The sequence below is a fragment of the Nesoenas mayeri genome (assembly GCF_963082525.1).
Source record: "Nesoenas mayeri genome assembly, chromosome: 35".
NCBI classification, from domain to species: domain Eukaryota; kingdom Metazoa; phylum Chordata; class Aves; order Columbiformes; family Columbidae; genus Nesoenas; species Nesoenas mayeri.
The window spans coordinates 501094-527207 of NC_137576.1; the positions used below are offsets into that span (position 1 = coordinate 501094).

A 26114-nucleotide genomic window follows, 5' to 3' on the forward strand; every position below is an offset into this window, starting at 1 on the left:
CTGACCCCCCTGACCCCCCCCTGAGCCCCCCCGGGGGACCCCAACCCTGCAGGCACACCCCTGACCCCCCCGTGAGCACCAGGACCCCCCCTGACCCCCCCTGAGCCCCCCCGGGGGACCCCAGCCCTGCAGGCACCCCCTGACCCCCCATCCCATGTCCCCATTGCCCTGGGGGTGTCCCCCTGTCCCCCTGTCCCCATGTCCCCTGGTGTTCCCACATCCCCTGGTGTCCCCATGTCCCCATTTGTCCCCCAGTGTTCCCCGTTGTCCCCATGTCCCATGTCCCCCCAGTGTCCCCATGTCCCCATGTCCCCCCATGTCCCCCTGCGTCCCCCCGTGTCCCCCCTGTGTCCCCATGTCCCATGTCCCCATGTGTCCCCACGTCCCCCCGGTGTCCCCTTGTCCCCCCATGTCCCCATGTCCGCATGTCCCATGTCCCCTTGTCCCATGTCCCCATGTCCCCATATCCTCCATGTCCCCATGTCCCCCCATGTCCCCACGTCCCATGTCCCCGTGTCCCCCCATGTCCCCATGTCCCCAGGTGTCCCCCTGTGTCCCCACATCCCCCCGTGTCCCCATGTACCCATGTCCCCGTGTCCCCATGTCCCATGTCCCATGTCCCCACGTCCCCCCATGTCCCCATGACCCCCATGTCCCCATGTCCCCATGTCCCCCCCATGTCCCCTTGTCCCCCCATGTCCCCCCCCGTGTCCCCCCATGTCCCCATTGTCCCCCCGTGTCCCATTGTCCCCCTGACCGATGAGCCGCATGACGTTGGGATGATCAAACTCCTTCATGCAAACGGCCTCGCTCAGGAAGCTCTCCAGCGCCGCGCGCGACGGCGGCACTGACGGACAGACAGACACACCGACGTGGGGCGGACGGACAGACAGACGGACATCAGACACGGGACAGACGGACAGACAGACATCAGACACGGGCACTGACCCACGGATGGACAGACATCAGACATGGGCACTGACGGACGGACGGACAGACATGGGACGGATGGACACACGGACAGACATCAGACATGGGCACTGACCCACGGACAGACAGACAGACATCAGACATGGGACGGATGGACAGACAGACATCAGACATGGGCACTGATGGACAGACAGACAGACATGGGACGGACGGACAGACAGACGGACAGACGGACAGACGGACATCAGACATGGGCACTGACCAACGGACGGACAGATGGACATGGGACAGACGGACAGAGTGGGACAGACATGGGGACAGAGGGAAGATGGGGGACACGGGGGACATGGGGGGACATGGGAAACACGGGGGATGCTCACGGGTGACGCAGGTGACAGAGGTGACACGGGTGACACAGGTGACACAGGTGACACTCACGGGGGACACTCATGGGTGACACTCACAGATGATGGGGTGACATGGGGGACACTCACGGGGGACACTCATGGGTGACAGGGGTGACACGGGGAACACTCATGGGTGACACTCGCAGGCGATGGGGTGACACGGGGGACACTCACGGGTGACACTCACAGGTGACAGGGGTGACACAGGGGACATGGGTGACACGGGTGACACTCACGGGTGACACTCACAGGTGACACTCACAGGTGACACGGGTGACACGGGGGACACGGGTGACACGGGGGACACTCAGGTGACAGGGGTGACACGGGGGACATGGGTGACACGGGTGACACTCACAGGTGGCACTCACAGGTGACACGGGTGACACGGGGGACACAGGTGACACGGGTGACACTCAGGTGACATGGGTGACACGGGTGACACTCACGAGTGACACTCACAGGTGACAGGGGTGACACTCACAGGTGACACTCACGGGTGACAGGGGTGACATGGGTGACACGGGTGACACTCACGGGTGACACGGGGGCCACTCACCCTTCATGGTCTTGACGGCCACGCGCAGCGCCCCGCGCGCCCGGCTCAGCCGCCCCTCCAGCACCGCCCCGAACTCCCCTGCGCACCACGCACCGGCTCACCCCACGGGGACACCCCACGGGGGACACCCCACAGGGGACATGGGGACACCCCACGGGGGGGCACGGGGTCACGGGGGGGCACCCCACAGGGGCACGGGGTCACCCCACGGGGTCACAGGGGACACCCCACAGGGGCATGGGGTCACGGGGTCATGGGGTCACAAGGGACATGGGGACACCCCACGGGGCACACCCCATGGGGGACATGGGGTCATGGGGTCATGGGGACACCCCATCGGGGACATGGGGTCACAGGGGACACCCCCACGGGGGACACAGGGTCATGAGGGACACGGGGACACCCCAAGCTGGGGACACCCCGAGGGGACAACCCCATGGGGACACCCCAAATTGGGGGGGACACCCCGAGCTGGGGGGGGGACACCCCCATGGGGGATGCCCTGATGTGGGGACACCCCAACCCAGGGGGGACACCCTGAATTGGGGCCACCCCGTGGAGACACCCCAAATTGGGACACCCCGAGCTGGGGCCACCCCGAGGGGCCACCCCCAAGGGGATACCCCTATGGGGGGACACCCCTATGGGGACCCCCCGAATTGGGACCCCCCCATGGGACGCACCGTGCCCCAGCACCTATGGGGGACACCCCTATGGGGACACCCCTATGGGGACCCCCCCATGGGACGCACCGTGCCCCAGCGCCTTTCCCAGCGCCTATGGGGGACACCCCTATGGGGGACACCCCTATGGGGACCCCGAATTGGGGACGCACCGTGCCCCAGCGCCTTTCCCAGCGCCTATGAGGGACACCCCTATGGGGACACCTCTATGGGGACCGCGCTATGGGGACCCCCCCATGGGATGCACTGTGCCCCAGCGCCTTTCCCAGCGCCTATGGGGGACACCCCTATGGGGACACCCCTATGGGGACCCCCCCATGGGACGCACTGTGCCCCAGCGCCTTTCCCAGCGCCTATGGGGGACACCCCTATGGGGACCCCGAATTGGGGACGCACCGTGTCCCAGCGCCTTCCCCAGCGCCTATGGGGACACCCCTATGGGGACCCCGAATTGGGGACGCACCGTGTCCCAGCGCCTTCCCCAGCGCCAGGCGCTGCCGCTCCAGCAGCACGTCCCGCAGCTTCTCCCGCAGCTCCGCGCTCACCCCCAGCCGCCGCACTGGCACGGGGGCACGGGGGCACGGGGTCATCCGGGGTCACCAGGGTCAGCCCGGGTCACCCCAGGTCACCCCAGGTCACAGGGATACCACGGGTCACCCAGGTCAGCCCGGGTCACCCCAGGTCACAGGGATACCACGGGTCACACAGGTCACCCCAGGTCACCCAAGTTCACCCAGACACCCACAGGTCACCCGAGGTCACCCAGACACCCACAAGTCACCCGAGGTCACCCCAGGTCACCCAGGTCACCCAGACACCCATAGGTCACCCAGACACCCATGGGTCACCCAGACACCCATAGGTCACCCGAGGTCACCCAGACACCCATGGGTCACCCAAGGTCACCCCAGGTCACCTAGACACCCAGACACCCACAGGTCACCCGAGGTCACCCGAGGTCACAGGGATACCATGGGTCACCCAGGTCACCCCAGGTCACCCAGACACCCACAGGTCACCCGGACACCCACAGGTCACCCGAGGTCACCCAGGTCACCCGAGGTCACCCAGATACCCACAGGTCACCCAAGGTCACCTGAGGACCGTGGCACTGGGGGTGGGTGCAGGGGACACGGGGACACTGGGTGGGGACAGAGGGATGGGGGACAGGGGGACACGGGGACATTGGGGACATGGGGACAGGGGACACTGGGGACATGGGGACATGGGGACATGGGGACATGGGGACAGGGGACACGGGGACATGGGACAGGGGACACGGGGACAGGGGACAGGGGACAGGGGACACTCACGCGTGGCCTGTGCGCTGCGGCGGCTGTAGGAGCTGCGGACGTGGTACCGGACCAGCGGCTCCCCCCCCCCGGCAAACGCCGCCCTGGGGACACGGGGACACCGTGGGAAACACGGGGGTGACAGGGGGTGACCCGGGGTGACATGGGGTGGCATGGGGTGACATGGGCGGTGACAGGGGGGGGTGACATGGAGGGTGACATGGGGTGACAGGAGGTGACATGGGGTGACAAGGGGGGTGACGTGGGGTGACAGGGGGTGTGACAGAGGGTGACAGGGGGTGACAGTGGGTGACATGGGGGGTGACAGGGGGTGACCCGGGGAGTGACAGGAGGTGACATGGGGTGACATGGGGTGACAGCGGGTGACAAGGGGGGTGACATAGGGTGACAGCAGGTGACATGGGGTGACACAGGGTGACAGGGGGTGACATGGGGGGTGACAGGGGGGGGTGACATGGGGTGACACGGGGTGACACGGGGTGTGAGGGGGGGGTGACATAGGGTGACAGGGGTGACATGGGGGGTGACACGGGGTGACAAGGGGGGTGACATAGGGTGACAGGGGGTGACAGGGGGTGACAGGGGGTGACATGGGCGGTGACGGGGGGGTGCCGGGGCGCCGTCGCTCACCCGAAGCGGGTCTCCTTGCGCCGTCGCCGCGCGGCCGCCACCCCCAGAGCCAGCGCCAGCGCGGCCACCGCGGCCACGGCCACCAGGGCCACCAGCCACCCCGGGGACAGCGCCGGGGCCACCACTGCGGGACATGGGGACACCGTCAGGGACATGGGACATGGGGACACCAGGGCCACCAGCCACCCCGGGGACAGCAACGGGGCCACCACTGCGGGACATGGGGACATGGGACATGGGACATGGGGACACCATCAGGGACATGGGGACATGGGACATGGGGACACCAGGGCCACCAGCCACCCCGGGGACAGCGCCGGGGCCACCACTGCGGGACATGGGACATGGGACATGGGGACATGGGGACAGGGGGACCTGGGGACATTGTCAGGGACATGGGACATGGGGACATGGGGACATGGGGAGATCATCAGGCATATGGGGCCACCAGGGCCACCAGCCACCCCGGGGACAGCAACGGGGCCACCACTGCGGGACGGGGACAGGGGACATGGGACATGGGTACACTGTCAGGAACATGGGGACATGGGGACACCATCAGGGACATGGGGACACCCCTGGGGAAACCCCATGAGCCCCCCCGTCCCCCATTCTCACCGGGCTGTGTCTCCAGGGGGGTCTCTCCAGCTGTGGAGACATTGGGGACATGGGGACATGGGGGTGACGGGGACACTGGGGACATGGGGTGACTCATGGGGAGGTGACACATGGGGACCCCCCATCCCCATAACCCCCTCCATTCCCATAACCCCCTCCATTCCCATAACCCCCACCCCCATAACCCCCCCATCCCCATAACCCCCCACCCCCATAGCCCCCCCCCATCCCCATAACCCCCCACCCCCATAGCCCCCCCCATCCCCATAACCCCCTACCCCCATAACCCCCCCCCAGCCCCATAACCCCCCACCCCCATAGCCCCCCCCCATCCCCATAGCCCCCCCCCATCCCCACAGCGCCCCCCAGCCCCACTCACGCCACTCGGCGGGGGGGGCCACGCGGACCCACGCGGACCGGGGGGAGGTGACACATGGGGACCCCCCAGCCCCATAACCCCCCATCCCCATACCCCCCCCATCCCCATAACCCCCCCCCATCCCCATAGCCCCTCCCCCGCCCCATAGCGCCCCCCATCCCCACTCACGGGGCTCGGCGGGGGGGCCCACGCGGACCCACGCGGACCAGGGGGAGGCGCCGCGCGCGCTGGCGCAGGACACGCGCACGCGCCGGGGGCCGGGCGGCCGCAGCCCCTCCAGCCGCAGCGCGTGGGGGGGCACGGGCAGCACGCGCGTGAGCGGGACCGCCCCCCCCCCCCGCGGGGGCGCCGCGCGTGTCCGGAGCCGCGGCCGCCGCCTGGGGACACGGACACGGGTGGGGACACTGAGACCCACCCCGGGGACACTGAGACCCCTCCCCGGGGACACGGACACGGACACGGGTGGGGACACTGAGATCCCCCCTTGGGGACACCGAGACCCCCCCCGGGGACACGGACACGGACACGGGTGGGGACACTGAGATCCCCCCATGGGGACACCGAGACCCCCCCCCGGGGACACGGACACGGGTGGGGACACCACGATCCCCCTGGGAACACCAAGTCCCCCCCTGGGGACACCGAGACCCCCCCTGGGGGACACCGTGACCTTGGGGACATGGCCCTGGGCACACAGCATTGGGGACACTCTGACCCCCCCCCATAGGGACATGTCCCCCTGTACCCACCATGTTCCCCCATGTCCCACATACCCTGATGTCCCCATGTCCCACGTCCCCATGTCCCCTGTCCCCATGTTCCATGTCCCCATGTCCCACGTCCCCGTGTCCCCATGTCCCCATGTCCCATGTCCTCATGTCCCATGTCCCCAAGTCCCAATGTCCCATGTCCCCATGTTCCATGTCCCCATGTCCCATGTCTCATGTCCCCTGATGTCCCCATGTCCCACGTCCCCTGTCCCACTGTCCCCATGCCCCATGATGTCCCCATGTCCCCATGTACCTGCAGGGTGCAGTGGCTCAGGGGACTGTCCCCATGTCCCCCCATGTCCCCCCATGTCCCCATGTCCCCGTACCTGCAGGGTGCAGTGGCTCAGGGGACTGTCCCCATGTCCCATGATGTCCCTATGTCCCCATGTCCCCCCATGTCCCCCCCATGTCCCCCCCATGTCCCCATGTACCTGCAGGGTGCAGTGGCTCAGGGGACTGTCCCCATGTCCCCCCATGTCCCCCCCATGTCCCCCCATGTCCCCATGTACCTGCAGGGTGCAGTGGCTCAGGGGACTGTCCCCATGTCCCCCCATGTCCCCCCCATGTCCCCCCATGTCCCCATGTACCTGCAGGGTGCAGTGGCTCAGGGGACTGTCCCCATGTCCCCCCATGTCCCCCCCATGTCCCCCCATGTCCCCATGTACCTGCAGGGTGCAGTGGCTCAGGGGACTGTCCCCATGTCCCCCCCATGTCCCCCCATGTCCCCATGTACCTGCAGGGTGCAGTGGCTCAGGGGACTGTCCCCATGTCCCCCCATGTCCCCCCCATGTCCCCCCATGTCCCCATGTACCTGCAGGGTGCAGTGGCTCAGGGGACTGTCCCCGCTGTCCCCAGGCTCCCACGTCACCTCCAGCCAGGTCTGTCCCCGCGTCACCACCCGCAGCTTCCGGGGGGGCTGCGGCACCACTGGGGACACGGGGGGGTGAGGGGGGCCCCGAGTGTCCCCGTGTCCCCGTGTCCCCGTGTCCCCATGTCCCCCATGTCCCCGTGTGTCCCCATGTCCCCGTGTCCCCCGTGTGTCCCCATGTCCCTGTGTCCCCCGTGTGTCCCCGTGTGACCCCATGTCCCCATGTGTCCCCACGTCCCCGTGTGTCCCCGTGTGACCCCATGTCCCCCATGTCCCCCGATGTCCCTGTGTGTCCCCATGTCTTCGTGTGTCCCCGTGTGTCCCCGTGGCCCCAATGGCCCCAGTGTCCCCACGTCCCCAGTGATGTCCCTGTGTGTCCCCATGTCCCCCCGTGTCCCCTGTGTGTCCCCGTGTGTCCCCATGTCCCCGTGTCCCCCATGTCCCCCATGTCCCTGTGTGTCCCCGTGTCCCCTGTGTGTCCCCGTGTCCCCCCATGTCCACGGGTGTCCCCATGTCCCCCATGTCTCCCTGTGTCCCCCATGTGTCCCCGTGTGTCCCCATGTCCCCCATGTCCCCCCATGTCCCCGTGTCCCCCCGTGTCCCCCCATGTCCCCCCATGTCCCCCCGTGTCCCCGTGTCCCCACCGGTGACGATGGCCACGCGGGACGTGGTGACACCGCGGGCGTTCTGGGCCTCGCAGGAGAACGAGCTGCTGTGGGTCAGGCCTGGGGGGCGGGGGGGGTCAGGGGGTCCCCCATCGCCCCCATTGTCCCCCATTGTCCCCATAACCCCCCCATTGTCCCCATCCCCCCCCATTGTCCCCATCACCCCCCATTGTCCTCATTGCCCCCCATCAGCCCCCATTGCCCCCATTGCCCCCAATGTCCCCAATACCCTCAATGTCCCCAATACCCCCCATCACCCCAATTGTCCCCATCGCCCCCATCACCCCCAATGCCCCCATCGCCCCCACTGTCCCCATTGTCCCCATTCCCCCCATTGTCCCCATTGTCCCCAATACCCCCAATGTCCCCAACACCCCCCATTGTCCCCATTGCTCCCAATGCCCCCAATGTCCCCAATGCCCCCATTGCCCCCATTGCCCCTAATACCCCCAATATCCCCATTGCCCCCATTGTCCCCAATACCCCCAAGGTCCCCAATGCTCCCAATGTCCCCAATGTCCCCATTGCCGTCAATACCCCCCATTGTCCCCTTTGCTCCCATTGTCCCCAATACCCCCCATCACCCCCATTGCCCCCACTGTCCCCATTGCCCCCAATGTCCCCATCGCCCCCAATACCCTCATTGTCCCCATCACCCCCACTGTCCCCATTGTCCCCATTGCCCCCATTGCCCCCACTGTCCCCATTGTCCCCATGTCCCATACCCGGCACGCTGAGCGTGGAGTGGGCTCCGGGGGGGTTCAGTGGTGTCGCGGGGGGGGTCTGTGCCCCGGGGGGGGTCTGTGTCCCGGGGGGGGTCTGTGTCCCGGGGGGGGTCTCGGTGTGGGGGGGGGCCTCCAGGGGCGCCCCGTCGCGCAGCCAGCGCAGCCGCACGGGCTCGGGGGGGCCCCGCGCCCCGCAGCGCAGCCGGAAGGGGGCGCCCACGCCCACGCGCACGTCCCGCGGCTCCTCCACGAACTGCGGCAGCCCTGGGGACACGGGACAATGGGCGCCCCCACCCGTGGGTGCTGTGCCATGGGGGTCCCGTGGGCGCCCCCACCCGTGGGCGCTGCCGCTCACCCGCCAGCTCCAGCAGCGCCTCGGTGGAGAGAACACGAGTGGAGCCCACGCGCGCCCAGCACTGGTACCGACCCTCGTCCTCCCGGCCCGCCGACGGGATGCTGCGCACATGGGGACAATGAGGGGACATGGGGACATGGGGACAATGGGGACAATGGGGGCAATGGGGACATGGGGATAATGGGGACATGGGGGCAATGGGGACAATGGGGGCAATGGGGGCAATGGGGGACATGGGGGACATGGGGGCAGTGGAGACAATGGGGGCAATGGAGGCAGTGGAGACAATGGGGGCAATGGGGGACATGGGGACAATGGGGGACATGGGGACACAGAGCACTGGTACCGACCCACATGGACACGGGACACAATGTGACATGGATAGGGGGACACACAATGTGACAGGGACACGGGACACAATGGGACACGGACACGGTGTGACGGGGACACAGGACACGCTGTGACACGGACAAGGACACGGTGTGACGGGGACACGGGACACGGTGTGACACGGACACGCTGTGACACGGACACGGACACGGTGTGACACGGACACGGGACACGGTGTGACACGGACACGCTGTGACACGGACACGCTGTGGCAGGGCCGGGCCTCCGGTCGCCACCTGAGCTCGCTGGTCGCCACCCACGCGTGGTCGCCGAGCGGCACCTGCGCCTGGTCCGTGTCCGCGTCCTCCAGGGGGCGCCCGTCCCGCCGCCAGCCCAGCTCGGGGGGGTCCTCAGCGGGGGGGTCCCCGGGGGGGGGATTCCCGGGGGGGGGATTCCCGAGGGGGTTCCCCCCGGGAGGGTCCCCGCGGCCCCGCACGCGGCAGCGCAGCCGCACGCGCTCCCCGGGCGACGCGGTGACGTTGGACGGGTGTTCCAGGAACGACAGCGCTGGGGGGGGCACGGGGGTCACGGGGGGGGGATGGGACCCCCGGGACCCCCCCGAATACACAGTGACCCCCGGGACCCCCCCGGGACCCCCCCGGACACGCACTGACCCCCGGACCCGGACTGGAACCGCGGGGACCGGACTGGGACAGGGGGACCTGAACTGGGACAGGGGGACCCGGACTGGAACCGGTGGACCGGAGTGGGACAGGGGGACCGGACTGGGACAGGGGGACCCGGACTGGAACCGGTGGACCGGAGTGGGACAGGGGGACCGGACTGGGACAGGGGGACCCGGACTGGAACCGGTGGACCGGAGTGGGACAGGGGGACCGGACTGGAACCGGTGGACCGGACTGGGACAGGGGGACCGGACTGGGACCGAGGGGACCGGAGTGGAACGGAGGGGACCGGACTGGGACCCGGGAGACCGGACTGGGACAGGGGGGACCCCAAATTGGGACCGTGGGACCCGGATTGGAACCGGGGGGACCCCCGGGACCCCCCCGGATACACAGTGACCCCCCTGGACCCCCCAGGACCCCCCCGGGACCCCCCTGGACACGCACTGACCCCCGGGACCTCCCCTGGACCCCCCGGGACCCCTCGGGACCCCCCCGGACACGCACTGACCCCCGGGACCCCCCCTGGACCCCCCGGGACCCCCCGGGACCCCCCCGGACATGCACTGACCCCCGGGACCCCGCCGACACCCCCCAGACACACACTGACCCCCGGGCTCCCCCCCAGGCCCTAGGACCCCCCCCGGGACCCCCCTTGGACCCCCACTCCCCATCACACCCCAAGCCCCCCCCGCTCCCCCCCGGGGCTCCCCCCCCCCCCCCCAAGTGCCCGGGGCGGGGGACGCATCGTGTCCCCCCCCAACAGCGGGGGCGGTGGGGGGGGGAGACTGTCCCGGACACCTGGGTCCCCCGGGGGCGTGGGAAGGGAAGTGGGGGGGTCACACCCCCCCCCCCCCAGCTCCCACGGGAGCCTTCAGGCATCCCCGGCATCTGCCCCACGGCAACGGGGCCGGGGGGGTCCCGGGGGGTCCAGGGGGGCCCGGGGGGGTTGGAGGGGGCCGGGGGGTCCCGGGGGGGTCCCGGGGGGGTCCGGCCGTGTCACCGCCGCCCCCGCCGTAACCGGCCCCAGATGTGCGGCGGGGACAGCGGGGACGGGCGGCGGCTCCGGCGGGGGGGGGCAGCGCTTTCCCACCCCCCCCCGGTCCCTGCTCGGGGGGGTCGAGCCCCGTTGTGGGGCAGTTGGGGCACATGGGGCCGCCCCTGTTGTGGGGTACATGGGGTGCCCCGTTATGGGGCAGTTGGGGTACATGGGGTGCCCCCGTTGTGGAGCAGTTGGGGTACATGGGGTGCCCCGTTGTGGGGTACATGGGGTGCCCCGTTATGGGGCAACGAGGGTAAATGGGGCCGCCCCCGTTACGGGGCAGTTGGGGTACATGGGGTGCCCCCGTTGTGGAGCAGTTGGGGTACCTGGGGCCGCCCCGTTGTGGGGTACATGGGGTGCCCCATTATGGGGCAGTGGGGGTACATGGGGCCGCCCCCGTTGTGGGGCAGTTAGGGTACATGGGGTGCCCCGTTGTGGGGTACATGGGGTGCCCCGTTATGGGGCAGTGGGGGTACATGGGGCCGCCCCCATTATGGGGCAGTTGGGGTACATCGGGTGCCCCATAATGGGGCAGTTGGGGTACCTGGGGCCGCCCCCGTTGTGGGGTACATGGGATGCCCCGTTATGGGGCAGTTGGGGTACAGGGGGTGCCCCATAATGGGACAGTTGGGGTACATGGGGTGCCCCGTTATGGGGTAATTGGGGCATATGGGGTGCCCCATAATGGGGTAATTGGGGTACATGGGGCCGCCTCGTTATGGGGCAGTTGGGGTACATGGGGCCGCCCTGTTATGGGGTAATTGGGGTACCTGGGGTGCCCCGTTATGGGGCAACGGGGGTAGACGGGGCCGCCCTGGGGCAACTTCGGGGTAAACTGAGGCATAACGCAAGTGCCCCCTAAAAAGGGTCTCCCCGAAGGACCCCCATTGGAACCCCCGAAAGGGTCGGACAGGGGTCCCCCCCAAACCACCCACCCACTCCCACCCATCCCCAAAACCCCCTTTTCTCCCGCCCCCCCTCCACTCCCGCAGCCTTTGGGGTGTCCCCACCCCCCCCCCAAAACACCCCCCCCCTCACCCCCCCCCCCCCCCGACTCACCGGGCGGGGCCGGGCGGGACCCCAGCGCAGCGGCCGCCAGCAGCGCCAGCAGCAGCGGAGCCGGCGCCCCCATCCCCCGGGCGGCAGCGGGACCCCCGGGACCCCCCGGGACCCCCGGGACCCCCGGGACCCCCCGGTCCGGGAGCGGCGCCGGAGCCGCCGGGGGGGGGTAACGGGGAGGGGGAGGAGGAGGAGGAGGGGGGGGGACGAAGGCCCCGGGCTGGCGGAGGAGGAGGAAAGGAGGAAAGTTGCTGCCGGGACGCACCGACCGCGCCCGAGGGGGATGGGGGGGGCACGGGGGGTGGGGTGGGGTGGGATGGGATGGGGGGGGCGGGATGGGATGGGGGGGGGCGGGGATGGGGCGGGGGGGGCGGAATGGGATGGGGGGGGCGGGGATGGGGCGGGGGGGGTGGGGGGGTGGGGGGGGCGGGAGCGGCGGGGGCTCGAACCGGGAGCGGAGGGAGCGGAGGGGGACGGGGGGACCGGAGTGGGACAGAGGGACCCGGACTGGAACCGGGGGGACCGGAGTGGAACCGGGGGACCGGACTGGAACCGGGGGACCGGACTGGAACCGGGGGGACCGGACTGGAACCGGGGGGACCGGAGTGGGACAAGGGGGCCGGACTGGGACAGGGAGACCCGGACTGGAACCGGGGGACCGGACTGGAGCCAGGAGGACCGGACTGGGAACGGGGGACCCGGACTGGAACCGGGGGGACCGGAGTGGGAACAGGGGGGACCCGGACTGGAACCGGGGGGACCGGACTGGAACCGGGAGGACCGGACTGGGAACAGGGGACCTGGACTGGAACCGGGGGGACCGGAGTGGGACAAGGGGACCTGAACTGGGACAGGAGGACCCGGACTGGAACCGGGGGACCGGAGTGGGAACGGGGGGACCGGACTGGAACCGGCGGACCCGGACTGGAACCGCGGGGACCGGACTGGGACAGGGGGGACCGAACTGGGACCGAGGGGACCCCAAATTGGGACCGTGGGACCCGGACTGGAGCCGGGGGGACCCCAAACTGGGATGGGGGGACCCCAAATTGAGACCACGGGAACCCCAAACTGGGACAAGGGGAATCAGACTGGGACCAGGGGGACCCCAAATTGAGACCAGGGGGACGGGACTGAGAGTGGGGGGGACCCCAAAATGGGACCAGGCGAATCAGACTGGGACTGGGGGACCCCAAATTGAGACCGGGGGGACCCCAAACTGGGACAAGTGTGCTCGTGCAAGGCCAGTGTGCCCCGTGTGACACCAACACACCCCGTGCAACACCAACACACCTTGTGCAACACCAACACAGCCCGTGCAACACCAGCACACCATGTGCAACATCAACACACCATGTGCAACATCAACACACCTTGTGCAACACCAACACACCCCGTGCAACACCAACACACCATGTGCAACATCAACACACCATGTGCAACATCAACACACCTTGTGCAACACCAACACACCCTGTGCAACACCAACACACCCTGTGCAACACCAACACACCTTGTGCAACACCAACACACCATGTGCAACATCAACACACCTTGTGCAACACCAACACACCATGTGCAACACCAACACAGCCCGTGCAACACCAACACACCTTGTGCAACATCAACACACCTTGTGCAACACCAACACACCATGTGCAACACCAACACACCCTGTGCAACACCAACACACCATGTGCAACACCAACACACCTTGTGCAACACCAACACACCTTGTGCAACACCAACACAGCCTGTGCAACACCAACACAGCCCGTGCAACACCAACACACCCTGTGCAACATCAACACACCCTGTGCAACACCAACACACCTTGTGCAACACCAACACACCCTGTGCAACACCAACACAGCCTGTGCAACACCAACACACCCTGTGCAACACCAACACACCATGTGCAACACCAACACACCCCGTGCAACACCAACACACCATGTGCAACACCAATACACCCCGTGCAACACCAACACACCTTGTGCAACATCAACACACCTTGTGCAACACCAACACACCCTGTGCAACACCAACACACCCCGTGCAACACCAACACACCTTGTGCAACACCAACACACCATGTGCAACACCAACACAGCCCGTGCAACACCAACACACCTTGTGCAACGCCAACACACCATGTGCAACACCAACACACCCCGTGCAACACCAACACACCTTGTGCAACGCCAACACACCATGTGCAACACCAACACACCATGTGCAACACCAACACACCCCGTGCAACACCAACACACCCTGTGCAACACCAACACAGCCTGTGCAACACCAACACACCTTGTGCAACACCAACACACCTTGTGCAACATCAACACACCTTGTGCAACGCCAACACACCATGTGCAACACCAACACACCATGTGCAACACCAACACACCATGTGCAACACCAACACACCCTCTGCAACACCAACACACCTTGTGCAACACCAACACACCATGTGCAACACCAACACACCTTGTGCAACACCAACACACCTTGTGCAACACCAACACACCATGTGCAACATCAACACACCTTGTGCAACACCAACACACCTTGTGCAACACCAACACACCCTGTGCAACACCAACACACCTTGTGCAACACCAACACACCTTGTGCAACACCAACACACCCTGTGCAACACCAACACAACTTGTGCAACACCAACACACCCTGTGCAACACCAACACACCTTGTGCAACACCAACACACCTTGTGCAACACCAACACACCCCGTGCAACACCAGCACACCTTGTGCAACGCCAACACACCCTGTGCAACACCAACACACCTTGTGCAACACCAACACACCTTGTGCAACACCAACACACCCTGTGCAACACCAACACACCTTGTGCAACACCAACACACCTTGTGCAACACCAACACACCCCGTGCAACACCAACACACCTTGTGCAACACCAACACACCCCGTGCAACACCAACACACCATGTGCAACACCAACACACCTTGTGCAACACCAACACACCCCGTGCAACACCAACACACCTTGTGCAACACCAACACAGCCTGTGCAACACCAACACAGCCTGTGCAACACCAACACACCATGTGCAACACCAACACACCTTGTGCAACACTAATGCACCTCATGTCCATGGGGTCCCCATAGGGTGTCTATGGGATGCTATAGGGTGCTGTGCGGTGTCCATATGGTCTCTATGGGGTGTCTATGGGCTTTTATACGGTGCTATGAGGTGTCCATAGCGTCTCTATGGGGTGTCTATGGGGTGATATAGGGTGCTGTGGGGTGTCCATGGGGTGTCCATAGGGTGCTATAGGGTGCTGTGAGGTGTCCATAGGGTCTCTATGAGGTGTCTATGGGGTGTTATAGGGTGCTGTGAGGTGTCCATGGGGTGCTATAGGCTGCTGTGGGGTGTCCATAGGGTCCCCATGGGGTGTCTATGGGTGCTATAGGGTGCTGTGAGGTGTCCATAGGGTCTCTATGGGGTGTCTATGGGGTGTTATAGGGTGCTGTGGGGTGTCCATGGGGTGCTATAGGCTGCTGTGGGTGTCCATAGGTCCCCATGGGGTGTCTATGGGGTGCTGTGGAGTGTCCATAGGGTCCCCATGGGGTGTCTCTGGGTGCTATAGGGTGCTGTGGGGTGTCTCTGGGTGCTATAAGGTGTCTATGGGGTGTCTACGGGGTGTCTATGGGGTCGCTATGGGGTGTCTATGGGGTGTCTATGGGGTGTCTACGGGGTCGCTATGGGGTCCCTATGGGGTGTCTATGGGTCCCCGGGCGGGCCGGCAGCCGTTAGTGGGTGCGGTGCCGGTGACGTCAGGACATCGGCACCCGGTGACGTCAGCGCCCGGTGACGTCAGCCCAGCTGCGGCCACACGTCACCGCCGGGGTCACCGGGGGGGCTGCGACCCCACACCCCCCGGGACCCCTCCCGGTGCCACGTGGGCTGGGGACACGGGTGGGGACTTGGGGACACGGGTGGGGACTCTCACCGGGGAATGGGGAGGCGGGAGGAGCGGTTGTTACGCATGCGCAAGAGTCGCTCGGGAGGGGGGAGGTGGAGCCGCGCACGTGATTGACACGGCAGCGCCCAATCGCCGCGCGGAGGGGGCGGGGTTCCGCGACGGAGACCAATCGCCGCGCGGGAGGGGCGTGGCTCCAGCCCCCGCAACCCCGCCCACCACCATAAAGGCGGGAGGAGCCGTTGTTACGCATGCGCAATAGTCGCTCGGGACGGGGGGAGGTGGAGCCGCGCGCGTGATTGACACGGCAGCGCCCAATCGCCGCGCGGAGGGGGCGGGGTTCCGCGGCGGGGGCCAATCGCCGCGCGGGGGGGGCGTGGCCGCGGCCGTGATGGCGGCGGGCGGAGCGGCGGCGGAGCGGGGCCGGGGCCCGGGAGAAGCGGCCGCTCCCGCTCCCGCTCCCGGTCCCGCTCCCGGTCCCGGTCCTGGAGCCGCGCTGCCCGCGCTGCCCGCGCTCAAACCGGGCGCCAAGAGCAGCGCCGTCGTGGTCAGCCCGCGGCAGGTGGGGGCGGCGGCGCGGGGGACGCGGGGACACGCGTGGGGACACGAGTGGGGACACGGCGGGACACGGGGGCCGGCCCACGGTGTCGTGGGGACACGAGCGGACACGCGGGGACACTCGGGGATACACGGGGATACATGGAGACTGTCCCCCGGTGTCGTGGGGACACACGGGGGGACACGAGAACACGCGGGGACACACGGGGGGACACGCGGGGGGACACACGGCGGGACACGGGGACTGTCCCACGGTGTCGTAGGGACACGGGGGGACACTCGGGGATACACGGGGATACATGGAGACTGTCCCCCGGTGTCGTGGGGACACGCGGAGGGACACGCGGGGGGACACGGGGACCGGCCCCCGGTGTCGTGGGGACACGGGGACACACGGGGACACACAGGGGTACACGGGGACACGCGGGGACCGGACCCTGGTGTCGTGGGGACACTCGGGAACACACGGAGATACGCGGGGGGACACACACGGGGGGACACGGGGACTGTCCCACGGTGTCGTGGGGACACGCGGGGTGACACAGGGTGACACTGGAACACGTGGGGACACGCGGGGGGACACACAGGGGGACATGGGGACTGTCCCACGGTATCGTGGGGACACACGAGGGGACACGGGGACTGTCCCTCGGTATCATGGGGGGACGCAGGGGACACACGGGGGGACGCGAGGGGACATGGGGACACTCGGGGACACACGGGGGGACATTGGGACTGTCCCACGGTGTTGTGGGGACACGGGGGGACACGTGGGGACCAGCCCTCGGTGTCGTGGGTTAACACGGGGACACATGGGGACACTGGGGACTGTCACACGGTGTCGTGGGGACACTTGGGGACACGGGGACTGTCACATGGGGACACGTGGGTGGACATGGGGACACTTGGGGACCGTCCCCCGGTGTTGGGGACACTTGGGGACACCCGAGGACCATCCCCTGGTGTTGTGGGGACACACAGGGACTCTGGGGACTGTCCCCCGTGTCATGGGGACACTTGGGGACACAGGGACTCTCCCCTGGTGTCGTGGGTTAACGTGGGGACACATGGGGACTGTCACACGGGGGGAACACGGGGACACTTGGGGACTGTCCCCCGGTGTTGGGGACACTTGGGGACACACGGGGACCATCCCCTGGTGTTGTGAGTTAACACGGGGACACTTGGGGACACTGGGGACTGTCCCCTGTGTCGTGGGGACATGGGGACACATGGGGACCATCCCCTGGTCTCGTGGGTTAACATGGGGACACTGGGGACTGTCACACGGGGGGAACACGGGGACACTTGGGGACCATCCCCCGGTGTCGTGGGGACATGGGGACACTTGGGGACTGTCCCCCGTGTCATGGGGACACTGGGGACTGTCCCCTGGTGTCGTGGGTTAATGTGGGGACACTTGGGGACTGTCACACGGGGGGAACACGGGGACACTTGGGGACCGTCCCCCGGTGTTGGGGACACGTGGAGACACTTGGGGACTGTCCCCCGGTGTTGGGGACACGTGGGGACACTTGGGGACTGTCCCCCGGTGTTGGGGACACTTGGGGACACTTGGGGACCGTCCCGTCCGTCCCCAGCGCGGGAACCCGGTGCTGCGGTTCATCCGCAACGTGCCCTGGGAGTTCGGTGACATCGTCCCCGACTACGTGCTGGGGCAGAGCAGCTGCGCCCTGTTCCTCAGGTGGGTGTTGGGGTGTCCCTGGGGGTGTTGGGGTGTCCCTGGGGGTCCTGGGGGTGTCCCCTGGGAGTTCGGTGACATCGTCCCCGACTACGTGCTGGGGCAGAGCAGCTGCGCCCTGTTCCTCAGGTGGGGGTTGGGGTGTCCCTGGGGGTGTTGGGGTGTCCCTGGGGGTGTTGGGGTGTCCCTGGGGGTCCTGGGGGTGTCCCCTGGGGGTTCGGTGACATTGTCCCCGACTACGTGCTGGGGCAGAGCAGCTGCGCCCTGTTCCTCAGGTGGGGGTTGGGGTGTCCCTGGGGGTGTTGGGGTGTCCCTGGGGTGTCCCTGGGGGTGTTGGGGTGTCCCTGGGGGTGTTGGGGTGTCCTTGGGGGTGTTGGGGTGTCCCTGGGGGTCCTGGGGGTGTCCCCTGGGGGTTTGGTGACATCGTCCCCGACTACGTGCTGGGGCAGAGCAGCTGCGCGCTGTTCCTCAGGTGGGGGTTGGGGTGTTGGGGTGTCCTTGGGGTGTCCCTGGGGTGTTGGGGTGTCTCTGGGGGTGTTGGGGTGTCCCTGGGGTGTCCCTGGGGGTGTTGGGGTGTTGGAGTGTCTCTGGGGTTATGGGGTTGTTGGGGTGTCCCCAGGGGGTGTTGGTGTGTTGGGGTGTCCTTGGGGATGTTGGGGTGTCTCTGGGGTTGTGGGGGTGTTGGGGTGTCCCTGGGGTTGTGGGAGTGTTGGGGTGTCCTGGGGGGTGTTGGGGTGTCCCTGGGGCTGTGGGGTTGTTGGGGTGTCCCCGGGGGTGTTGGTGTGTTGGGGTGTCTCTGGGGTTGTGGGGGTGTTGGGGTGTCCCTGGTGGTGTGGGGGTGTTGGGGTGTCCCTGGCAGTGTTGGGGTGTCTGGGGGGTGTTGGGGTGTCTGGGGGTCCCCCCCACGTCCTGTCCCCCCGCAGCGTGCGGTACCACCAGCTGCACCGCGGGTACGTGCACGAGCCCCTGGCCCTGGTGTCTCTGGGGGTGTGGGGTGTTGGGGTGTCCTATGGATGTTGGGGTGTCCGGGGGGGTGTTTCTGGGGTCCCCCCATGTCCCGTCCCCCCCCCCAGCGTGCGGTACCACCAGCTGCACTGCGGGTACGTGCACGAGCGGCTGCGCCAGCTGGGCCGGAGCTACGGGCTGAGGCTGCTGCTGCTGCAGGTGGACGTGGTGAGAGCGCGTCCCCCTGTCCGTCCCGTGTCCCCCTGTCCGTCCTGTGTCCCCCTGTCCGTCCTGTGTCCCCCTGTCCGTCCCGTGTCCCCCTGTCCGTCCCCATGTCCGTCCCGTGTCCCCCTGTCTGTCCCGTGTCCCCCTGTCCGTCCCCATGTCCGTCCTGTGTCCCCATGTCTGTCCTGTGTCCCCCTGGCCCCATGTCCCCCCCCATGTCCCCCCATCCCCATGTGCCCCTGTCCCCCCGTCCCCATGTCCCCCTGTCTGTCCCCATGTCCCCCTGTCCCCCCCATCCCCCTGTCCCCATGTCCCTGCCGTCCCTGTCCCCCCCATCCCCATGTCCCCCATGCCCCTCTGTCCCTCTGTCTCCCTGTCCCCATGTCCCCCCGTCCCCTCTGTCCCCATGTCCCCATGTCCCCCTGTCCGTCCCGTGTCCCCCTGTCCGTCCGTGTCGGTCAGTCCGTCCGTGTCCGCAGAGGGACCCGCAGCAGGCGCTGAAGGAGCTGGGCAGGGTCTGCATCCTGAGCGACTGCACGCTGCTGCTGGCCTGGAGGTACCAGCGGACCCCCCCAGACCCCCCCATACACCCCCATACACCCCCATACATCCCCATACACCCCCTCCCCACCCCTGCACGCTGCTGCTGGCGTGGAGGTACCAGCGGACCCCCCCAGACCCCCCCATACACCCCCATACACCCCCATACATCCCCATACACCCCCTCCCCACCCCTGCACGCTGCTGCTGGCGTGGAGGTACCAGCGGACCCCCCCAGACCCCCCCATACACCCCCATACACCCCCATACATCCCCATACACCCCCTCCCCACCCCTGCACGCTGCTGCTGGCCTGGAGGTACCAGCGGACCCCCCCAGACCCCCCCGTACACCCCCAAACCCCCCTGTACCCCACCCTGCACGCTGCTGCTGGCCTGGAGGTACCAGGGGACCCCCCCATACCCCCCCATACACCCCCATACACCGCCATACACCCCCATACCCCCCCATACACCCCCATACACCCCCATACACCCCCTCCCCACCCCTGCACGCTGCTGCTAGCATGGAGGTACCAGCGGACCCCCCCATACCCCCCCATACACCCCCATACATCCATAACCCCTGTACCCCACCCCTGCATGCTGCTGCTGGCCTGGAGGTACCAGGGGACCCCCCTCATACCCCCCCATACACCCCCAAACCCCCCTGTACCCCCCCCCTGCATGCTGCTGCTGGCATGGAGGTACCATCGGACCCCCCCATACACCCCCATACACCCCCATACACCCCCAGACCCCCCATGACCCCTTGTACCCCCCCCCGCACGCTGCTGCTGGCATGGAGGTACCAGGGGACCCCCCCCAGACCCCCCCATACCCCCCTGGACCCCCCCATACCCGCCAGGACCCCCCCGGACCCCCCATAACCCCCAGGGACCCCCCCTGTGCCACCCACCCCCCCCCCACCCTGCGCCCCCTGCTGGCCGGGAGGTACCATGGCAATGTGGGGACCCCCCCGTGGATTCGGGGTCCCCCATGCGGGGGTGGGTGGATTTGGGGGTTCACTGATTTTGGGGTCCCCCCCCAGCCCCGAGGAGGCTGGGGGGTGGATTTGGGGGTGCAGCAGTTTTGGGGTCCCCCCAGCCCCGAGGAGGCCGGGGAGGCCGGATTTGGGGGTTCACTGGTTTTGGGGTCCCCCCAGCCCCGAGGAGGCCGCGCGGTACCTGGAGACGTTCAAGGCGTTTGAGCAGAAGCCGCCGGATCTGCTGCGGGAGCGGCTGCAGCCCCAGTTCCTGCCCAGGGTGAGACCCCAAAACTGCACCCCTGCACCCCCAAACTGCACCCCAAACCTGCACCCCAATGGGGTCCCTGCTGCGGGAGCGGCTGCAGCCACAGTTCCTGCCCAGGGTGAGAGGGGGGACCCCAAAACTGCACCCCAAAACTGCACCCCTGCACCCCCAAACTGCACCCCAAACCTGCACCCCAATGGGGTCCCTGCTGCGGGAGCGGCTGCAGCCACAGTTCCTGCCCTGGGTGAGATGGGGGACCCCAAAACTGCACCCCCTGCACCCCAAAACTGCACCCCAAACCTGCACCCCAAACCTGCACCCCTGAACCCCTGAACCCTGCACCCCAATGGGGTCCCTGCTGCGGGAGCGGCTGCAGCCACAGTTCCTGCCCAGGGTGAGACCCCAAAACTGCACCCCTGCACCCCAATACTGGACACTGAACCCCAAACTCCTGAACCCCCAAACCCTGAACCCCTGAACCCCTGAACCCCATTACTGGGACACTGAATCCCCGAACCCCTGAACCCCCGAGCCCCTCAACCCCTGAACCCCAGTACCGGGATACTGAACCCCCAAACCCCTGAACCCCCGAACCCCTGAACCCCCGAACCCCTGAACCCCCGAACCCCCAAACTCTGAACTCCTGAACCCCCAAACCCTGACCCCCCAAACCTGTGTCCCCCCCAATGCCCCCCAGGTGGGCGAGTGCCTGAGCAGCGTGCGCTCGGTGAACAAGCCGGACGCCCTGAGCCTCCTCACGGCTTTTGGGGTGAGTCCCCCACCCCCCTGACCCCCCCAAACCCCCTCCGACCCCCCCCGACCCCCCTGAACCCCCAAACCCCCCTGACCCCCCCGGCCCCCCCAGTCGCTGGCGAACATCGTCCGTGCGTCCCGCCAGGAGCTGTCGCTCTGTCCCGGGATCGGGCCCCAGAAGGTCAGTGTGGGGGGGCACATGGGGACATGGGGACATGGTTGGGGGGGACATGGGGGGACATGGAGGGGGGACATGGGAACATGGTTGGGGGGGGACATGGGGGGGGGGGCATGGGGACATGGGGGGGACATGGGGACATGGTTGGGGGGGACATGGCGGGGGACATGGGGACATGGGGAGGGGACATGGGGGGGGGCATGGGGACATGGGGGGGGGGCATAGGGACATGGTTGGGGGGGGGACATGGGGAGGACATGGGGGGACATGGGGGGACATGGGGACACTGGGCGGACATGAGGGGACATGGGGACATGGGGGGGGACATGGGGAGGACATGAGGGGACATGGGGACTTGGAGGGGGGGACATGGTGGGGGGACATGGGGGGGACACGGGGGGGGGGACACGGCGGGGGGGACACCCCTGACCCCCCTTTGCCCCCCCCAGGCCAAGCGTCTCTTTGACATCCTGCACGAGCCCTTCGTCAAGACCCCCAAGAATGGGGCGCCGACCCCCCCAAAAAGAGCCACTGACCCCCCCAAAAATGAGGGGCTGACCCCCCCCAAAATGAGGCGGTGACCCCCCCAAAATGACCCAGTGCCCCCCCAAGAATGAGTGGCTGACACCCCCAAAATGAGCCACTGCCCCCCCAAAAATGAGGGGCTGACCCCCCAAAATAAGCCACTGCCCCCCCAAAATGACCCACTGACCCCCCCCAAATGACCCAGTGCCCCCCAAGAATGAGTGGCTGACACCCCCAAAATGAGCCGCTGCCCCCCCAAAAATGAGCCACTGCCCCCCCCAAAATAAGTGTCTGACCCCCCCAAAATGAGTCTCTGCCCCCCGTGTTTTTCTAATAAAGGCCGTTTATTGTTGTCAATGGGGGGGGTCGCGCCCCCCCGGGGTCACCGCAGCTTCTCCCCCCCGGCGCTTCTTCTTCCTGGGGGGGGGTCCCGGCGCCGCCCCACCCGGGGGCGCCCCCCCCGCCCCGCCCCCCCCCCCCCAATGCGGGGGGGGCCCCCGAAGGTGCGCGTGATGCTGATGCAGCCGCGCGGGGGGGGGGCGCAGCGAGGGGGGGTCACGAGGAGGGGGGCGCCCGCCCCGCCCCCCCCCGGGCCCCCCCGCACCCTGTAGAGCTGAGGGGGGGCGTCTCCGTCCTGGGGGGGCTGCAGCTGCCCCCCCCCGGCCAGCGGCACCGCGCAGCCGTCCAGGCTGGGGGACAGGGACCGTGTCACCCCCCGGTGTCACCCCCCCGGTGTCACCCCCCCAGTGTCACCCCCCCAGTGTCACCCCCCTAGTGTGACCCCTCAATATCACCCCCCCGGTGTCACCCCCCCCGGTGTCACCCCCCATGTCACCGGTGTCATCCCCCCGGTGTCACCCAACCAGTGTCACCCCACCAGTGTCACCCCCCTGGTGTCACCCCCCCAGTGTGACCCCTCAGTGTCACCCCCCAGTGTCACCGGTGTCACCCCCTCAGTGTCCCCATGTCCCCATGTCCCATCATGTCCCATGATGTCCCATGTCCCCATGTCCCATCATGTCCCCATGTCCCCATGTCCCATGATGTCCCCATGTCCCATGATGTCCCATGTCCCCATGTCCCATCATGTCCCCATGTCCCCATGTCCCATGATGTCCCCATGTCCCATGATGTCCCATGTCCCCATGTCCCATCATGTCCCCATGTCCCCATGTCCCATGATGTCCCCATGTCCCATGATGTCCCATGTCCCCTGTCCCCATGTCCCCATGTCCCCATGTCCCATGATGTCCCATGATGTCCCATGATGTCCCATGTCCCATATCCATGTCCCATGATGTCCCATGATGTCCCATGTTGTCCCCATGTCCCATATCCCATGTCCCATGATGTCCCATGATGTCCCATGTTGTCCCCATGTCCCATATCCCATGTCCCATGATGTCCCATGTCCCCATGTCCCATGATGTCCCATGATGTCCCATGATGTCCCATGTCCCCATGTCCCATGATGTCCCATGTCCCCATGTCCCATGATGTCCCATGATGTCCCATGTCCCCCTGTCCCATATCCCATGTCCCCTGTCCCCCTGTCCCCGTCCCCCTGTCCGTCCCACCTGTGCGGACAGAGGTCGGCGGGTGCCCGGATGATCCAGATCTCGGTGCTGGGCCCCCCAGGGCCCCCCCCGGGGGCGCCGCCTCGAACTCGGGGGGGCAGCGGAACCGCGGGCCTGGGGGGCGGCCCCAGTCCCCTTAATGGCCCCCCATGTCCCCCCATATCCTCATAATGGCCCCCCATGTCCCCCTGTGTCCCCCCATGTTCCCCCATAATGTCCCCCCATGGCCCCATATCCCCCAATGTCCCCATGTCCCCCCAATGTCCCCCTGTGTCCCCCCATGTTCCCCATAATGTCCCCCCATGGCCCCATATCCCCCAATGTCCCCATGTCCCCCCAATGTCCCCCTGTGTCCCCCCATATCCTCATAATGTCCCTCCATGCCCCCATAATGTCCCCCCATGTTCCCCCATGTCCCCATAATGTCCCCCTGTGTCCCCCCATGTCCCCCTAATGCCCCCCCATGTCCCCATAGTGTCCCCATAATGTCCCCTCATATCCCCCTAATGCCCCCCCATATCCTCATAATGTCCCCCCGTGTCCCCATATCCCCCGTGTCCCCCATGTCCCCCCGTGTTCCCCATGTCCCCCCACATCCCCCCATGTCCCCCATATCCCCGTGTCCCCCATATCCCCCCGTGTCCCCCCATGTCCCCCGTGTCCCCCCATGCCCCCCATGTCCCCCGTGTCCCCCATGTCCCCCCATATCCTCATAATGTCCCCCCGTGTCCCTCCGTGTCCCCCCACATCCCCCTGTGTCCCCCACTCACCCTCCATGTGTCGCCGCGTGCCCCGCGTGGCCCCGCCCCCGCGGTCGCGCCCACCCCTGCGCTCAGCGCGGGAGCGTTTCCGCCCCCCCCCCCACCCGCGGCGCACTTGGTTCGCTCCGGCGGCCGCGGGAGCGGGTGGGCGGTGCCCGCCTCTTGGCTCCGCCCCCCGGTGGGCGTGGCCGGAACGCGGCGCGGCGGCGTTTAAAGAGGCAGAGACCTCCCGGGGGCGCCCGGTCACCCGTGGGGCCGCGACACCGGCCGTGGGGGCGTCGGGAACGAACGAACCGCGCTGGGAAAGCGCCGGCGCTGCAGGTACCGGCGTGGGGGGGGAATCCCGGGATTCAACCCCGTGGGACCCACCCCCCCCCCAAAACCCCGTGGGACCCACGTGGCGCCCCAGTGGCCCCGCCCACTCGGGACCACCCCCCCTTTTGTGGGACTAACACCCCCCCGCGCGACCCCCCTCTGTGGGTTCCCCCCTCCCGTGGGACCTCGCTCTGTGGGTTCCCCCCACCCCCCCCACCCGTGGGTCCCGCCCCCGCGTGGGACCTGCCCCCCCCCTCCCCAGCCCGGGGCGCAGGGCGCGGCCCCCCCGCGTGACCCAGCGCTCTGGAATTGGGCGGAGGGGCCGCGGGAACGCGCCGCCCGCACCCACCAGGTACCGGACACGCGTGGGGCAGGTTCGGGGGTCGGGGGGGTGAGGGGGGTTGTTCCGGGCACCTATGGGTCCGCTTGGGGGTGCTGGTTGCGGGGGGGGAGCACCCTTGGGTGCCCCGGACACCTGGGTCCATTTCGCGGGGCGCCCCAAACACGGGCGCGCTGGGTGGGTGTGGGGGGGGAGGGGCGCACTCGTGGGTGCCTCGGACCGATTCGGGCTGGGTGGGGGGATGTTGGGGTGCTGAGGGTTGGGGGGAGCACCCATGGGTGCCCGGGACGCCTGGGTCCCTTTTCCCAGCACCCATGGATGCCCCGGACGCCTGGGTCCCTTTTCCCGGCGCCCCGGACGCCTGGGTCCATTCCCAGCACCCATGGGCGCCCCGGACGCCTGGGTCCCTGTTCCCAGCACCCATGGGCGCCCCGGACGCCTGGGTCCCTGTT

General features: G+C 67.7%; 2 protein-coding genes and 1 long non-coding RNA gene across 3 annotated transcripts in view; 1 reads left to right on the forward strand and 2 right to left on the reverse strand.

The window, feature by feature from the left end:
• The window catches only part of LOC308051274 (tyrosine-protein kinase receptor UFO-like), a gene marked incomplete at its 5' end in the record, with an annotated part of 17423 nt that extends 5331 nt beyond the window's left edge, over positions 1 to 12092 (reverse strand). Inside the window, 12 exons of the mRNA XM_080361635.1 lie at positions 758 to 847; positions 1897 to 1974; positions 3043 to 3138; positions 3893 to 3975; positions 4523 to 4646; positions 5688 to 5896; positions 7105 to 7216; positions 7802 to 7882; positions 8548 to 8811; positions 8903 to 9003; positions 9529 to 9799; positions 12020 to 12092. Coding sequence (XP_080217761.1) covers positions 758 to 847; positions 1897 to 1974; positions 3043 to 3138; positions 3893 to 3975; positions 4523 to 4646; positions 5688 to 5896; positions 7105 to 7216; positions 7802 to 7882; positions 8548 to 8811; positions 8903 to 9003; positions 9529 to 9799; positions 12020 to 12092 — 1582 coding nt within the window. The remainder of the gene's footprint in view (positions 1 to 757; positions 848 to 1896; positions 1975 to 3042; positions 3139 to 3892; positions 3976 to 4522; positions 4647 to 5687; positions 5897 to 7104; positions 7217 to 7801; positions 7883 to 8547; positions 8812 to 8902; positions 9004 to 9528; positions 9800 to 12019) is intronic.
• Positions 12093 to 16377: 4285 nt separating this feature from the next.
• On the forward strand, positions 16378 to 22989 carry ERCC1 (ERCC excision repair 1, endonuclease non-catalytic subunit). Its single transcript, XM_080361604.1, has 8 exons — positions 16378 to 16553; positions 18151 to 18254; positions 19325 to 19424; positions 19901 to 19977; positions 21126 to 21225; positions 21911 to 21982; positions 22079 to 22147; positions 22594 to 22989. The coding sequence occupies exons 1-8, from the start codon at positions 16383 to 16385 to the stop codon at positions 22723 to 22725; spliced, it is 825 nt and encodes a 274-aa protein (XP_080217730.1). The 5' UTR covers positions 16378 to 16382; the 3' UTR covers positions 22726 to 22989.
• Positions 22990 to 23230: 241 nt separating this feature from the next.
• On the reverse strand, positions 23231 to 25060 carry LOC308051246. The gene is made up of 3 exons (XR_013923456.1): positions 25017 to 25060; positions 24247 to 24360; positions 23231 to 23358 (listed from the first exon to the last, which is right to left on the reverse strand). It is a non-coding gene; the product is annotated as an uncharacterized lncRNA (long non-coding RNA).
• Positions 25061 to 26114: the final 1054 nt, after the last annotated feature.

Bases quoted from the DNA above. Each gene is read 5' to 3' on its own strand.
- ERCC1 (XM_080361604.1), top strand. From the start codon at position 16,383: ATGGCGGCGGGCGGAGCGGCGGCGGAGCGGGGCCGGGGCCCGGGAGAA. The intron at 21,983-22,078 runs GTGAGTCCCCCA...CGGCCCCCCCAG, and splicing joins GCCTCCTCACGGCTTTTGGG to TCGCTGGCGAACATCGTCCG. The intron at 22,148-22,593 runs GTCAGTGTGGGG...TGCCCCCCCCAG, and splicing joins CCGGGATCGGGCCCCAGAAG to GCCAAGCGTCTCTTTGACAT.